Here is a 16,497-nt window from a genome sequence, read left to right as displayed (position 1 = left end):
TTTTGAAAGAAAGACAAAACATTAAGTCAATTAAACTGCTCTTTATAACCTTCCTGAAAAATGATCATCATGATCCGACACGATGAGTATGCGAGCATAAAACGCGCAACTAACTGTAGCGCTCCATAAAAAGTGGTGCTTAATGTCAGTTCCATGCATCGCAGATTGCACAGCAATCTTCATGGAGAAGGGAGAGAAGGGTAAATATATCGTTATTTGAAAAACGTGCCCAATTAATGAATATAATCCCGTTATACTAATCTCAATAAACGTCAAGTCTTTTATCATTTTTCAGTAATGTGACGATGGTGCACTTTACTTTTCATTTCTATCCATTTTTTTTTTAAAGAAAATACTTGCTCTCGTTTAACAAAAACGCGCTGAATTGGAAACGAGACACTGCCGCGGTGAATCCAATTGCAGACCCAACTTTATTCGCGTAACAGGATAAACAAACTTGTAGATCAAACGATATCCAGGAGAATGTATGCGTTATGCATGAAAAAGAACTGTGCACATATATTTGATCCCCAAAAGCTTGAGATAATAGGGAAGATATGAAAGAGAAAGAATAGAAAAATTCTTCAGTTTAGCGTTGAATCTGATCGACGCGTAGATCGTAGATTACTTTATAACATCGAGGATCAAACATTCGAGTGAATATCGAAACTGTCGAGTGACCACGGTGACCGAAGCTTTCGCCGCGATTCCAACCACCAAATGATTGTGATAGATAGAGGTAAATGGTGGGTTTCGCAAACGTGGGGTCGCAGCGTGCAAAATACCGCGGACATCATGACCGCATCGGCTGGCAATACAGAGAGATCCTGGCCTAGGCTTGGATGTTATAACGCTGTTAACACCAGCGATCGCTTTCAATCCACGCAGTTCATCATCCCGTATTGATTCCGCCGCGACGGGAGCAAGAACGACAGGAGATGAAAAGGACGCGATCAACCGCCATGCCGGATCATCGATTCATGTGGTTCGAGTGTGGTTGTGTGTGTACGATCGATAAAATAAAATCTTTATTATATTTTGTTAACATTGTTAACAACATATTTTTAAAAATACTGATTGTCAGAAAAAATTTTTTCCTGAAAGTCGACATCATCATTTCCATTGATATCGTTATCCACTTTGAAACATCGTTGCATCGCATTGTATTGCATGCGTCATCCACAGCGGAAGCCATAGCGAGCCTAACGAGATCACCAGCGCGAGCTACAATGATAGTCATCATCATCATCATCATTCTGCACGTGGATCCGATGGCCTACTCAACTGTGTCCCGAGGGCGTGGACGATGATGATTGCGCGAGGCTTGATTTATACTTTCATTCGGTTACACCATGCAGAAAAGATGAAAACATTAATCCTGTTTATTTCATCGGTTTCAAAGCCGCTTCTAACGAACATCCGATAGAGTTAAGTTTCGTAAATAATAGATCGTGAAAGTGATAGTCGCAATTCGGTTGTTGTACACGACCATCTACCGTTCGTTATCTCACATTGACGATGACGAGAAAGAAAGAGAGAAGAGAATATAAAGGGTGAGAGAATGAGATAATAAGGGAGGAAAAGAGAGTGGGTAAGAGAGAGCCGGGAGCTAATAAGCGTTCGTGAATCATCGGTACTGCAGCAGCGGGGTCATCGTATCGGGACACCGCGGTAATGATGATCATCGTCATCATCATCATCATCGTCCTCTCTGCGGCCAACAACCACTCATTTGCTTTTCAGCGAGGGACGCCGTGGCATAAAAACCACGTGATTGCAGCCGCTCGATTCGTCGAACGGGCGGACGTGATGAAACCACATTTTCAGCGCCTTGCACAGTGGCCACTTGAATCTCTACACTGTCCCATTATAATTGAAATTATTCGATAAATATTCAGATATGCAAAATTCATACGAATCGCAAAATTATATATTCTTACTATTGTTATATTGTAATAATGATAAAGAGATTTTATATTTCATTGAAATATCAAAACATAATTTTTTCTAACAATGTCGTATAAGTTTTTGTAAGAAGAAAAAAGGGTGTATAAGGTTAAATGCCCACGAAGTGCATCGCTACGTCTCGTATAATTTTGTTTACGGTGCACAAAATTGCTCCATACGCTGAGCAGTTTTCCGAAACAGCCCAGGGGACGAGAATCCCCGGTGCGGGTTAAACGGATTATTGAAATTCGAGTTAATTCGTTTACGTGTTTAAATGCGACAGCGAGCAGGCGCGTCATGCGATCGTATGCAGGGAGTGTCGGGCAAATCTTTTCCGGGCGTCGGCTTGCAAAAACAGCCAGTATACGTCCACGGTAATGGCGTTAGCGAGAATTTTAAAAAATACAGAGGAAAAAGAGAGGCCTATCCCGATAATACACCGTGAAAGTTCGCAAGGGTGAAATAGTGGGTGCCATTTCGAAAGCGGAGCGTGGACGACCGTCAGGAACCCTGAAAAAATTCGACGCTAAAAATGCAGCGTCCACTAAACTGAAGAGTTAAAGAAAAATTTGATCAAGTTCCGTAGCGTTCGGACTGTACATAGCGACTTTTTAACAGTAGAACACAGATTTTTTAATAGAACAATGCTACAATATCTCAATTTCAAATTTAAATTTTTTTTAAATCACGCTTTCGACATAAATCCTTATAACAATATTTTCAAATATTGTTATAATATATTTCGAATATAAAAAGAATGACTATATTTCCTATGACATTTTCTTTGAAATGCACTCTAAAAGTAAATAAAAATATTTATTTATCTTACAATACTTATTTGTTTACAGAGAATTTGTTTCAATCTAATAACAAAAATGTATTAAATCTCTGTATTCTCGCGAGCAAGGTAAGGGATTAATAGAATTTCTGTCGAAACGGTCAATTCTACGTTTGTTTCAGCTTTTCATTTCACAAAACGGAGTCGTGAACATCGAAGCACTGGCGAAATGGCTAACGCGCGATTTCAAAGCATTGACGAGCGCGTTGAAAAATATGGAAAATCTCGAGTCCGAAAATTCCATCGAATAAAAGGGGGAAGCAGAGTTACTAGCAATGGTGCTCAACGCTGGACAGTTTATAACCATTGTGCTTTCGCCCATGGCGCAATCAAAGCGAGAATCGAATGGCGGTCCGAGTGAGTGTAATTTCACAGGGCATGAAACACTGACTTCATTATCCGGTTGTTAATCCTATGCCATAGACTCTTGTTCTCTCGCTTGCTCCATCTCCCGCTGCGATGTTAAATTCGAAATCGATGAGCTATTCACCTATGTAAAACTATAGGTCGAGATGTTTGTTGGTTGAGGATAGTCCTCATAGCGTTAAAGTCAACTTTCAACCAGTCAATAAATATTTCGATTATGTATCAATCATACAAAAATGAAATAAATAATTATACATAGATTATTTTTAGGAAATGTATAGAATTTATTTCTTTAAGGTAATTTCAAAAATGACACAAATAAGTTCAAACACACATATACTATACATGAAATTTTACGATGGGTAAAATAATGTTAGGTATTCTAAACTCAAAAATATTTTCATGTCATTTAATCAAAAGTATTGTATGGCTGTAATATCAACTCGATATGACTGAACGTATTTTTCTGATTATTATCTATCCTCGACGACGTCTTTATCCTTACCGCCGCCTTTAGGTTGCTGACCTGCGACGTGCGGAAAGGCCGGTTTATTATTTATCAAGCTATCGTATCCCATGACTAAGCTACCCATATATATGCTTGTGAAAAATGCAGGCGTTGTTGCGCACAAACCCCGCGACCATTACCGATTTACTCTCAAAGAGGAACGAAATGAGACAAATTCAGGAAATTCCGACTGGAAATTTGACACTCTTTTCTTATTTCTTTTTATTTTCCCTACATTCCTCTCTGTTCTTTCACAGACTGGCCGCGAAGTCGCTATACGCGAACGGCCATTGAAGCGTATTCCTTGAGAACGAAACGCATATGACGTTGGCTCGTACGCGCGTTCGTGCGTACCTGGGTAAGAGGGCTGGTATGTAGGAAGTAATAAGCGGGGTGAATAGCATATCCATAATACACAACGCCCGTTCTCCCTCTATATTATGCGTTTCCCACCGTGAGCGCTCGACACTACGATCTTTCGCTCCTTTCCTACCCGCGATTCGGTATTACATCCCGACCTCTCCAACCATCGGCAACGCCACCCTTTCTCATACGTATTGCGTAAGACTGCACTTACTCGCATTCATCGCAGCAGTCGGATTGACAGGGTCAATGCGCTCGGCTACGCACGAATATTGACACGTCGCCGCATGACGATTCGTTGCAGTATTCAACGACAATATTTACATCTATGCTGTGGTATCTGTCGTACATTGACCGATTTTCTCGTGACATTTGTCAATTGCAGCTGTAGTAAAATAAAAAAATATAAGCGCACGCGCGCTTCTCTATTGCATGTTTTAAATGAAATATTTTCATATAAAAAATGCAAAAACTTCATCTCTTCTCGATTAATTGTAAAAGCAGGTATGTTTACTTTTGATAAAAGAAAAACGTCATAAAATCGAAAAGCGGAAAAGATGGAAATATGAAATATTTCTTAGACGTTTGTCTATCCACTGTCTGCATATGTGAGACAATAAAAAATGATATAATATTAAAGGGTAAAGCCCAGTGAAGTATTTCAGACGACTGAACGAGCTTTCTCGAGGGCAACCCGTCACTGTTTGATCGCCATTAAATTATTCATTCGCACACTCCTCTTCGTGTCCTCCTGAAATGTCAGGAAGGTTCAAAGCCCGACGGGCGTACGGTTACGAATAATAGAACATATAAATCGCATACCGGTTTTGCGAGCGTATGTGTATTGAATTTCCGGCCTGTGTCTATTTGTAATCGCGCGCATACTGATGAAAACTCATAAGAAGTAGTTAGAGAATCGTAGATGAGCGAAAAAGTCTGCGTTTCATTCAGGACGAGAAAAATTTAATCAGCGCACCAACGTTATCGCACGATTATACATATAAATCACTGGGTACGGGACATACATCACCACATGACTCGGTGCCAGGCTTACGTCCTATATTCCCGAGAATATCACGGGGTGCGAATGAACGATGCTTCCAGAATGGAGAAGACAGAAGAAGAGGAGAAAAAGAGGAGGAGCAGGAAAGGATGTATTTAACTGAGAAAGAGAGGCTCGCCCGCAGTGCGAATAAACGACATTTCGCGAGTGCACATCACGAAAGAAAGGAAGGGAAGACTGTTCGAATAGAGAAAGACAGAGAAAGACAATCTAATGCGCATGTGACTCCTTTCGCATATAAGTGCGCGCTTCTCTCTTTCTCCCTTTCTCCCTTCGCGCTTTCATATTTTCATCTGGTCGTTCACTACCACCTACCCCTTTCCGTCGCAAAGGAGTCTCTGTAAAATCCTTTCATCTGAACGCTGCGTACGGTTCAGAGTCCGCGTAAGGACCCCCGTATGTGTTTCACCAGGTCAGGTCAACGACCTATGCGCCTGATGGGAAGGGAGCGGAGGTGGAGGGCGGAAGAGTGGAAAAGGGGTGACGAAGGGAGGGATGGCGAAACGCAGTCCTCCAGATATTGCCCACCCTCTTGGTGAATGCACTCCTCTCCCTATGCGCAATGCGACGTAAAAAAAAAGAGAGAAAAAAGTGCGCGCGCGAACTTCACCGCAGTTGGTGCGTCACGTGCGTGCGCGGAATCGCGCTCGTTGCTGGCTGCATTATTCAATGGTACATACGCTTCTGCCGGACCGAAGAAAGCGGCATGACGCTTCCGTGCGCCGACACGATAGGTTAGGTGGCGAGAGGTAATTATTCTTTCCTTGAAATCTGAATGCAAGACGGGACGCACAGAGTCCAACATCGTTATGGTAGTATTTATTTTAGCTCGTTTTCAACACGGTCACGTATTAACAGCGGAATGAAGGTGGAACTCGTCCTGCTTCAAGATCTTTGCGAAAAATGTGGAAGTCAAATTGGATAATGAATGCCTAAGATGCAAACGCTGAGAACAAATTCTATTAGGGAAAAAAGTGAAAAGAAAATATATCTATATAAATAATTCGTATCTTCATCTCTGCGTATTAATATCTTATTATTTAATCACGATTATAATCATTTCAATCATTTTCATCGACGTGAAGTCCTCGATAAATCTGCCCCAGCTTAAATGAATATCTTATCAATCACCGATTTTAATTCAAACCCTCTGAGAAACAAACAGGTGCATCTACTGATATTATCATCATATACGCATGATGAAATAGAAATATCACAGAAACTCGAGTTCTGTTCTCTACAAATATCATACATGAAATTCGCATACTACTACATTATTTTAGGCATTAATAAATTATCAATGAACGCAGAAATTTTTTATCACGTATATAATATTTCTTTCGATCGATTTATTTCAAAATAAATTATATGCGGAAAAAAAATAATAGTTAAGAGTTCAATATCATATCCTAATCTGTTGAATTGAGATTATTTCTCCGACTAATCGTTAGTGAATGAGTGTGTGTTGCGAGTGAGCCGACCAAGGTCCTTTTCATCCCTCTAAAGCGGCCGGATTGAATGCGGAACGGTGCTTTTCGAAAACGGGACGCATCGAGCGAGAACTCTCCAGAGCGACGTGAAAAGCGGAGCACGGTCAAAGGAAAAGAGGCAGAGTGGATTGGGTGAAAATATGACGGAGTGGGATTCGGTTTGAAGGCGTGGCGTGGGCGCCTGTGGGTGCCACCGACGAATCACTTCTCGAATCGACTACATTCGCTTTCATTCTGACTCACATTTCAAGCTTCCCACCGCGATGGCCCTTCGGGACATGACACGACGGCGATCCCGGCCGTCGCGAAAGAGGAAACGCGAATCTAATATTCAGCATACGTATCCACCGCTTCTACGTGATTGGTACTGAATGAAGAACACCTTTTGATGGAATGCAATATGCGAGATACAACGAGTACATCCGGTAGATTCGATTCGAATTCTGCGTTATTACGAATATACAATATCGAGAACGACTGCGCGTTTCCAAGCTTTAATATTGTTGGCCAATACGCATACAAAGATAACTGTATAAAAAAGCTGAAATGGAAATATCTGGATAATTGTGAATTAATTGCATGCCTTACGTTAAAAGGAATATCTAATAATTTTTTAGTACGGACAGACGAGACGACGCTTATATGACTCAAAATATACGGATAATTGGAATTCCTGATACATGTCGTGCTGATCGACGGCAACATAATGCAGAGAAAGCGAAATGTGCGAGCGTGGAATTGCGGGGTTCCATTAGCGAGCGTTTTATTTACTACCCTAATACGCGATAATCACGCGTGTATGCGTCAAACTAAAATGGTTATATAAGTCCATGTACTGAAAGCACATTAATGCATTTACGTCGAAAAATATAAAACGAAATCTCTGAAAAAAGAAAAAAAACAGCTTTTCGCGTCGGAATATTTTTGGAAGGTAATTAACAGCTTTAAATGTTCCTATGCAAAAAACTGGGATTATTGTATAAAAACAGACTAGACGCTAATTATTACATGTTCATACTTACATAACAAGCATAAGCAATCTCATTAAGATTAGAATATTGATAGTTACTAAAATAAATGTGCATAATAAAAACTCATGTACATTTAATCCGTTGGGATTAATGCAAGAACCGGTTATTATCGCAATATCCGCCATTTCATTGAGAATAATCTCAAACCGTGGTGAGCTCGTCGACGACATCTTTCACGACGTGACGAGCAATAAATCGACATGGAAAAAAAGAAATGCTTTAGTAGGTTGATACGAAGTTGGTGAACCGGTTTCGGGCTGCATTTAATGCAGATGTGCCAGGACCCCCTACGAAATCTTGTAATGAAACGATTTAGACGCGGAATTTACACCTAAATCGAGTGCCGACGAGCTTTCTTTCGCGACCGGTAGAAATAAAGACTGATCCTCTCGTCCAAAAGAACGTCACGAGTCTTTTCAAATTCGTGCAGCGACATTGTTGACAGCTCTGTACAATCATAAGGGAAAGGTAATATCACACAACCCTCTAGACTTCAGCTGCCGACTCTGCCTCCTAATGGCTAGCTAAGATATCACCTCGCGTACAAACTAGGAATAAATTTAATGGTTACCAATGGACGTTAAAAAAAGAAACAAATCTATTTTGTGTACTTGCCATTCGAATTAATTCTGATCTTTTTAAATTTACTATACGATCATATCATTATATTTGGATCAATATGATTAAAAAGCTCAATATGATTAAAAAAAATAAAAAATGAAAGAAATTTCATGGAAAACATCTAACATTAATAGATAACATCGTGAAATACTGGGGGAGAAAAGTATTTAAATAAAACATTAATTATATTTTGGATCGCGAATATATTTAAACAAATCAACAGGATTAAATAAATCAAACAATTTTTCAAATTTTGAAACGATAATTAATTAATCTTATATCTTATAATCTTATATAAATTAAGTTCATTAAAAGGAAATAATATAAAATAAAAGACAATCAGCGGAATTTCAAGATTACAATATCGCCTAATTCCACTCGTCTGTCATATCCAAAAGTTTTGTCGAGTATTCGCAGAGAAGGACGAAATGATCGTTTGCGTTTCTGCCGGCGTAACAAATCGCGAGCCGCGGAATCGTTTTGTGGCGACAACGCAACTATTCCATTAAAATTCGCAGCGGTGGCGGCGGCGAACGATAACGACGTCGGAGGTATAGCCAGGCCGCACTCTGTCGCGGCGCGGCGTCATTGTCGTCGTCGTCGTCGTCGTCGTCGCCGTCGTCGTCGTCGTCGTCGTCGTCATCGGCGATGGCGCCGACTAAGCGCACGCAAAAGTTTCGTCGGTCGCGATGCGCGACGTGACACGTCGTGGCGCTGCTTCAACCGTCGGCGAGAACGGCGAGATTATATGCGGAATCCGTACCTCGACGATAAACGGGTTTCTATAGGCTCGTGCGAAATACCGGGTGGCTTGACAAGAGCAATTTATCATGCTCGATCTGTATTTGCATACGTCGTCGGAGAGCCCCGTCGCTCATGCCCGCCGCGACATCACATAGTCGAGTGCCTTTTGAAATTTGCGTGTTTGCGAATACGAAGCTGTTCTCTCTATCTCTCTCATTCTCTTTCCCATTCCTCCCGCCTTTTCCGCTTGTCCCACCTTGGTACACACACGACGATCGCCCTCTGAACTCGACGAACCAACCCTCCCTCTTTCTCTCGCTCCGCAGCTCATCGCTTCAAACGTTCCCGACGAATGCCTATGCGAGCTTCTGTTCGAGACAAACGATGCGCGAGATATGAATTCGTGCACGGGACTTAACTGATCGTTTCGAGGGACTCGCCGATCTGCCGCGTTGGTAATCGCGGGGCTCCAGTTACCGAACGCTGAAAGAGGTCCATCTATATTCTATAGCGTCCGTCTGCGGTGCTGAGAGAACGTCCGACGACCCGTAAATTCAGTTACGCGTAGGTGCCGTATTTGATTCTCATCAGACGCGTTTAGCCGTCCCTCATTCGCACGGGTGAAGCGATGAACGAGCGATGAACCAACTTGGAAAACGATGAACAGACATGCTAACTTGGGTAGATCATATCAGGACTATATTTCACATTTCCGTTTACACCCGAGAGATCTTAAGCCCCTTCTACCTTCTGGCCTACCTTCTGGCCTGTGACGTGCGACCAGAACGTCCAGTTTTCTCTCAGTCCAGAATGTACAAGAGCTCGAAGGCTTCAGAGTCACGCCTCTTTCCAAACGGCCGCCAGGCGCAATCCTCGATACAGATAAGTCATGTCCGTCATTTTTCAACACTCGTGTGATTCTCTTAGGCTCCCTCCCCCAGACTTCCCTCTTTCAACGGTCACACCGGCAATATCGGACGGGCGAACGCGCACGGTGACGATTTCTCATCGGACTTTTCCAGCGGCGCGAGTTTTATCTCGCGCTTCCACCCTTAATTTGATTAATCGACGAGGATCTTGACCCTCCACGCCGGCATTAATCACCGTCCGGTCGTATGCATACATGGCCGCGGCATTAGGAGCGCCACGCCGTGTCGGGAGACGCGGACGATCTCGCCATTTGTTAGAACCGCTTGTTTAGAAAGAAGCTTTACACACTCGACCGGCTCTTCCGCCTCGATGCGCGGATATTAATGGCGGATTAATTCGGCGGAGGTACGTCCTCGATGTTACGTGAGAGACTCGTACAAGTTGGACTCGCGATGTCTCTCGTCACCTGCCCGCGATCTTTTCTGTTGTTATGCCCAATGAGAGGAAGATCAATATTTTTTTTTAAATTGAAATTACAATAATTACATTTTACTTTCTTCCTCTTAGAGGCTCTTCCATTTTATAAAAAAATATGATCAATCGAAAAGAACATGAAAATCTTAAGGTGGAAATTTAAACAAATATTTATCCAAATAATAAAGCAAATAGTTCAGGTTTCATGAAATCATGATGCGTTACGAAATTATATTTTGGTATTAAAGAAAGGGACGAGAAAGAAAGAGAAAAGAAAGAAAGATAACAAATTTTATTATGTTGATAAATATCTTTCTTAAAATTACATAGGCAATCCAATAACACTTGTATGATTTTTAATGAAAATACGAATTCGCTTTTATTCTTTTTTTTTACTTTTTTTATTTACTTTTATTTTTTAGTAGAAATTTAGTAGAAATTAATTAATAAAACGTATATTAACGTATATTATAATGGTTTAACTTATAATGTAATTCCTTATATTTTTATTTGCATCGAAAAATTTTATATGATTCGTTTTATATTAATACATACAGTGATTTCAGTGCAATACGATCTGCAAGAGCAACAGACGGGCAAAAAACGGCCGATTAGAAAAGAGACTCATTCGCTATTGCGAGACGCTAAACGTTCGCCCTGATTTCGAGTCGGTGGCAGACCCCTGCTGCTGGAGGGTCGCAGGTCTTGATTTACTAGCTGTTTATACCCTTTCCAACCCCTGGGGCCTGCATTATAACCGTATTTATACTAATAGCCTCGCCCAGAGTTGCGCTAGGTTCATGCAGGTCTAGGTGTGATTTACTGACAATGTTGTCGCTATTAAACGCGATGGTAAGAAAAATAAAAAGCAACACAATAGCGTATGTACGCGGACTAAAAGGTAGCGACAATAACGTTCGCTATTACCTGTCAGCCACGTAAGATTATGACTTCCGTCTCAAAGAACATCGAAAGGAGGAAAAGGTTTTGGAAGTGTCGAAATTCAGATTCGAAAGCAGCTAGGTGTTGACAGAAATTAAATTACATCCGTTTAAATATCGTATATCATTGTCCATAGAAAAAGAAAACTCGCAATCATTTAGGCAATAAACGTAAAGCGAGGCTAATCCATATAAAAATATTTTTATGATTCTTCTTCAATACGCACGACGTAAAATCGACTTAAAATCGACCCTTATTTATCTCATCCAAATAATATCTGTGTCATGCATAATTAAAAATTAATTTATGATTGAAACTGTTGAGCGGCGTAGAAAATATAATCTTCTTTAATAAATTCGCGATGCTTTCTCAACAAGACGCGCGGTGAAAGATTAAGCTATTCCTCTACAGAATCGATAAATCAGAAAGTTCTACATGTCATCGTAGATATAGAGAGAATGGTCGAGCAGTACGAGCGATACGAGTGGATGGATGGAAGGAAGGAAGGAAGGAAGGAAGGAGGAAGGAGGAACCGTAGCGTAGGTATGGCTCCAGTAACAGGATGTAATTATGATCGGTGAGATACGTCACGCATAACCCCCGTATTGACGTCCACAAATCACGCTGCACGGCCGGCCATGCGGTATCTCGCGCCACTCGGGGGACTACGATCCTCAAACTCAGACGGCCTAACGCGACACTAAATCCAGAATTATGTACGCCGCTGCGCGTGTAGACATCGACGTGGACGCGCGGGATCTCCCGAGGATTCGCCCTGTCAAACGTGGGAAATGTGACGCTCACGAAATTAGCACTTAAGGCGCATTCGTGAGATACCATCACCTGCCCGACAAGACTGGAGTATGCGATAGTGCAGTGTGCAGCACATGCACGCAAACTGTACAACTATTTACCTTTCAAGATAGCATACAAGACGCAACCCTTTACATAGCATTGTTTTATGCTACTTGCGCTGTTTTAGATAAATACATAGGAAATTGTGGAATCATAATAGGATATACACATACGCATTAGATATACATATTTAATATTTTATTACAATAAATGAAATAAGAATGAATTTTATTGAATTAACAGCAGTGCTTATTCAACAAAATTGTACTTTCAAAATTAAGCTGTTTTCGACTTCCTATAAGAATGATAAAAGAAATTGTAAAAGAATAACAAGTTTACCGTGCCATTAATAAGTATTATTGTAGAGAAGTACATTATCTTGGTATTGCAACTGGATATAAAACCTTGTATAGAAATTATCACAATGAATGCAATATGTGTCTGTTTTAATAAAAGCAATATCAATACATATATATCGAAAAATTATATAGATTTAGGGCTTACCATTTGTAAAATAGTAACAAACTTCTTGATTAGAAGAAATCGTTGCATGCTCGATCCAAAAGTGCTCAGAAAATAATAGAAATACATTACAACATGTACAGAACAATTGAGCAACATTATAGTCATGAGAAAACCATAATTGAAGTAACTAAGTCCCAACCAATTACAGATAAATGTGGTAACATGATGGTAAATATGTAAAAATGAGATTTGGTGGTCTTTCTTCCTCAAAACAAAGATTACAGTTTCAGTGAAATCAAACAATTTAAGCATTAATGTCCACCATAATATTTCAAACACCTGCAATAAAAAATTTAAATCTAATACGAAGAAGAACGCCAGCTTATCACGGTCAAAATTAGATGTTTTGATTAATACAATATATGTATATTCATATTAAATGAATTTTATTTCAGATAAGATTGAGGGCCGATAACTTTCGGACTTTCAATATAATCAATCTAAAACGCTATTAATCTCCCCCTAAATTAAATTAGAAAAACTGTAAGGAATTTATTACGAAAAATATTACAGTTTTTAAACTTTGACCGTGATAGAACTGGCGTTCTTCTTCATATTTGATCTATTGACATATACATCATTTCAAGGTCTTAATGAATGATTAGTAATGATTAGTAATGTGTGAATGATGTCGATTTAATCTATTTAAATCTATTGTCATTTTGTTCGTCTCAATGTTTGCCAAGTTTGTCATATTTACTTTTCAAATTTATGTGTTTAATTTATCGATGTTTGTACGTATGTCGTATGAATAACAATTAAAATGTACCTACTAATTTAAATTAGTAGGACGAAGGCACCTATATCGTACCCCTTAATGTTAAACAAAATTGTAATAAAAATATTGAAGAGATCAGAATATTTCTGTACTTACATTAAACTTTGGTTCATTGACAATAAAACAAAACTATATTTTTACGAAAATAAACATTAAATTATTGTTTAAATTAAATAAAAAAAAATAGCTTTCGGGATGATTTGGAGACCGAGTCGTTAAATTGTAGGAATCACCTGATTCTTAAATCGTACTTCTAATATAGTAAACAAACTGACATTGCTTATTGTCATTTTGACATTAAAATAGCATCTTCAACATCATTCAAAACGGTAAATAATGTCAGTTTGTTTACTGGGAAAATAAACAAAATTTTAAAACTCTAATTAATTTTTAAAAATTAATAAATTTATTTTTAATTTCAAACTGAATATACATATTTAAGTAGGTATAATAAAAACTTTTCTATTATAAAAACAGAAATTAGATTGACACAGAAATCAAAAACACAGAAATTCTGTGTTTTTTAAACTTATTTAAAAATAATAAAACAAAGTAAAAAGCAATACTTAAATTAATTTAAGCTACCATACTATATTTCAGAATATTAAAATCTCAGATATTTTGAAAAAAATTAATTTTGGAAATAAAATCAATCACCGATTTTTCCGTCACAATGGAAAAGATTCAATAGAAAGACTCAATAGAAAAATTTAATAGAAAGTATAAAGTCAATAATTAATAAGTACTCACTTTCTGTGAATGCTTATTTAAACAGTTTTGGCAAATGTCAGGATTGTCACTACTTTTGTGCAACTACTTAGAGTATTTGAATCCAGTCCACTGTAGGACCTTTTTTATCATTATAGTAACCTCCATATATTGCTCGCATCATTTGCAAAAATCGTACAATATAAAGACCAAGTACGACAAGTACGATTTACCTAACTCCCTCTATTTTTGCAAATTTACCAATAACAACATAACTTACAAATATTTTGTTAATTTGATGCTATACTCGAAAAGAGTTTAAATATCATGAAGAACACTATGATTCAATTACCCATTTTGTACTGATAACACCTTAAGTAAATTGTATCAAAACTTAGATCAGACATCGAACAAAATCAATTTTGAATGTCACTCATAAACAAACGACTCGAAAACAAAAAATTCTTAACCCATATTACCACCGTCACATCAGTGTCATTATCTTTAAAAAAAATGTTTCATTTTAGAAAATACAATAGAGGTACAATAGAGATTTAACCGTCAGTACGACTTAGTCAACTTTATCCTATATTTAAACTGTTTCTTATTTTTTGCAATTTAAAAGTTAAATATACCTTTTCACTATTGTCATCGCAAAGTTCATCGAGTGAATCGCAAAATCTCCATATAGCAGTAATTGGTTTACCATATGTCATCATATTAAACACTAACCAAGCATTTGTAATAATTTGAAAAAAATTGTAACACTGTATAAACGTTTTCAACGAATACGGTTGTTTATTTTTCATGAGTTGTGGACCAGCAATGTAAACGATATAAAGGTAAACTATAGATATAAAAAATACTGGTATCGGTGCAGATATTAATAACCATTTTGTCTTTTGTGTATCTGTGAAATCTATATAATGGAAGTTAACATAATTTGAGAAAAAATATTTTATAATATCACTTCTAAAAAAGTTTAAAGATTTAAAATTTCTTCGACACATATATACATTTAGAACTTACTTGCCATTTCCGAAATATTATAATTAATTTCCAACTGAGCCATAATTTCGCTTCAAAGAGTTTCTCTTACATATGTTCGAATAAAACTAAGCGGTAGCAAAGAAAAATCGCAACTTTAAAATCTTAACATTTTTACATATTTATATACACATCATTTGTTTCATAATACATATTCATAATATATTTTTTATCATAATATATTTACCATAAATATAGTTTTTATAATATAAGAATATTTGCATAAATATAGTTCTTGTATTAAATAAAAAAAAAATTAAGTAGCAAAGAAAAACCGCAACTTTAAAATTCTACATTTTTACATATTTATATAAACATCATTTGTTTCGTAATGCAATGTACAAAAAAGCATTTAAAAATTTTTTTATTCCAAACGATTATGATTATAATATTATTATACAAAAACTATATTTATGATAAATATATTATGGTAAAAATACATCATGAATATATATTTTGATCTCACAGACTTTATGCAACAAAAAATCAAATATTCAAATATTCAAATAAAAAGGGAGATTTAAGTTTAAAATCTTCAATTCTTCGTACTATTTATATTGTAGTAGCTTGTAATGGATAATTCATACTTATTTAATAATCAAGCAAATATTAGAAATTAGAACAAAAGCTAGCCTTGGTCTTCTTTGCAATTCACACGTCATTTTCTCTATCGCCTCATCGCGCAACACTATTCAGAACGCAATTTGATTTGTCTGTGTTCGCAGATGCGAGCGGTTGAGTCGTCGCGAATAATTGCATTCGCGTGATGCGTCGATATAGCGCGAATGTGTCTCGCTGACCGTAGGCACCACGAAGCATCCGGAGGCTGTCCGGGACTTCCGCCTCGCCGGATGTACTCGCCACGGCTTCACTCGCCCCTCCATTCTCTTCATTCACCCCCTACTCCAGATCCCTTTAAACTCCCTTCGATAATGCTGCGTTCCTATGTGGCCCCGACCATTAACTACGATATAGCGGACGATCACGTGACGTAACCGTGGGTAACATCAAAGCCAAAGGCATAGTTGCACCCTAGGGACGGCCTATGACGTTAGCCTATCTCGCTGCAGCTCGCTGCCTGCAACTGCACCGCCTCGAGGCGTCGTCAACATTACCATCAGTCGTTCCGGTAGCTAGGAATTTCGGCTTTAATGCTTAACCACTTTCCAGATTGTCGAGGCTAACATGTGTGCGTAGTTGCCGTAGCTGCAAATTATTCAGTCAACACGTATAATACAAGTCGCTCCGTACAAGAAACTTGCTTTTGCTCGAAAGATACAATTAACGATAGTTATTGATCATTAAAGGCAAAATTAATATTCATAAC

At 38.3% G+C, this 16,497-nt stretch overlaps 1 protein-coding gene across 1 annotated transcript; it reads right to left on the bottom strand.

The window, feature by feature from the left end:
* Nucleotides 1-12,388: 12,388 nt before the first annotated feature.
* LOC105617986 (elongation of very long chain fatty acids protein 1-like) lies at nucleotides 12,389-15,195 on the bottom strand. Its single transcript, XM_012199522.1, has 4 exons — nucleotides 15,153-15,195; nucleotides 14,759-15,042; nucleotides 12,617-12,916; nucleotides 12,389-12,553 (listed from the first exon to the last, which is right to left on the bottom strand). The coding sequence occupies exons 1-4, from the start codon at nucleotides 15,193-15,195 to the stop codon at nucleotides 12,389-12,391; spliced, it is 792 nt and encodes a 263-aa protein (XP_012054912.1).
* Between the last annotated feature and the right edge of the window lie 1,302 nt (nucleotides 15,196-16,497).

This window comes from Atta cephalotes (assembly GCF_000143395.1).
Source record: "Atta cephalotes unplaced genomic scaffold scaffold00015, whole genome shotgun sequence".
NCBI classification, from domain to species: domain Eukaryota; kingdom Metazoa; phylum Arthropoda; class Insecta; order Hymenoptera; family Formicidae; genus Atta; species Atta cephalotes.
Note: the sequence above shows the minus strand (reverse complement) of the source record. Positions and strands in the feature narration are given on the sequence as shown.

Excerpts from the sequence above, each read along its gene's own strand:
- LOC105617986 (XM_012199522.1), bottom strand. The coding sequence starts at position 15,195 with ATGGCTCAGTTGGAAATTAATTATAATATTTCGGAAATGGCAA. Across the intron at positions 12,917-14,758 it reads GCGATGACAATAGTGAAAAG|GTGTTTGAAATATTATGGTG; the intron begins GTATATTTAACT and ends TTTTTATTGCAG. Across the intron at positions 12,554-12,616 it reads TTGTTACTATTTTACAAATG|ACACATATTGCATTCATTGT; the intron begins GTAAGCCCTAAA and ends TTATTAAAACAG.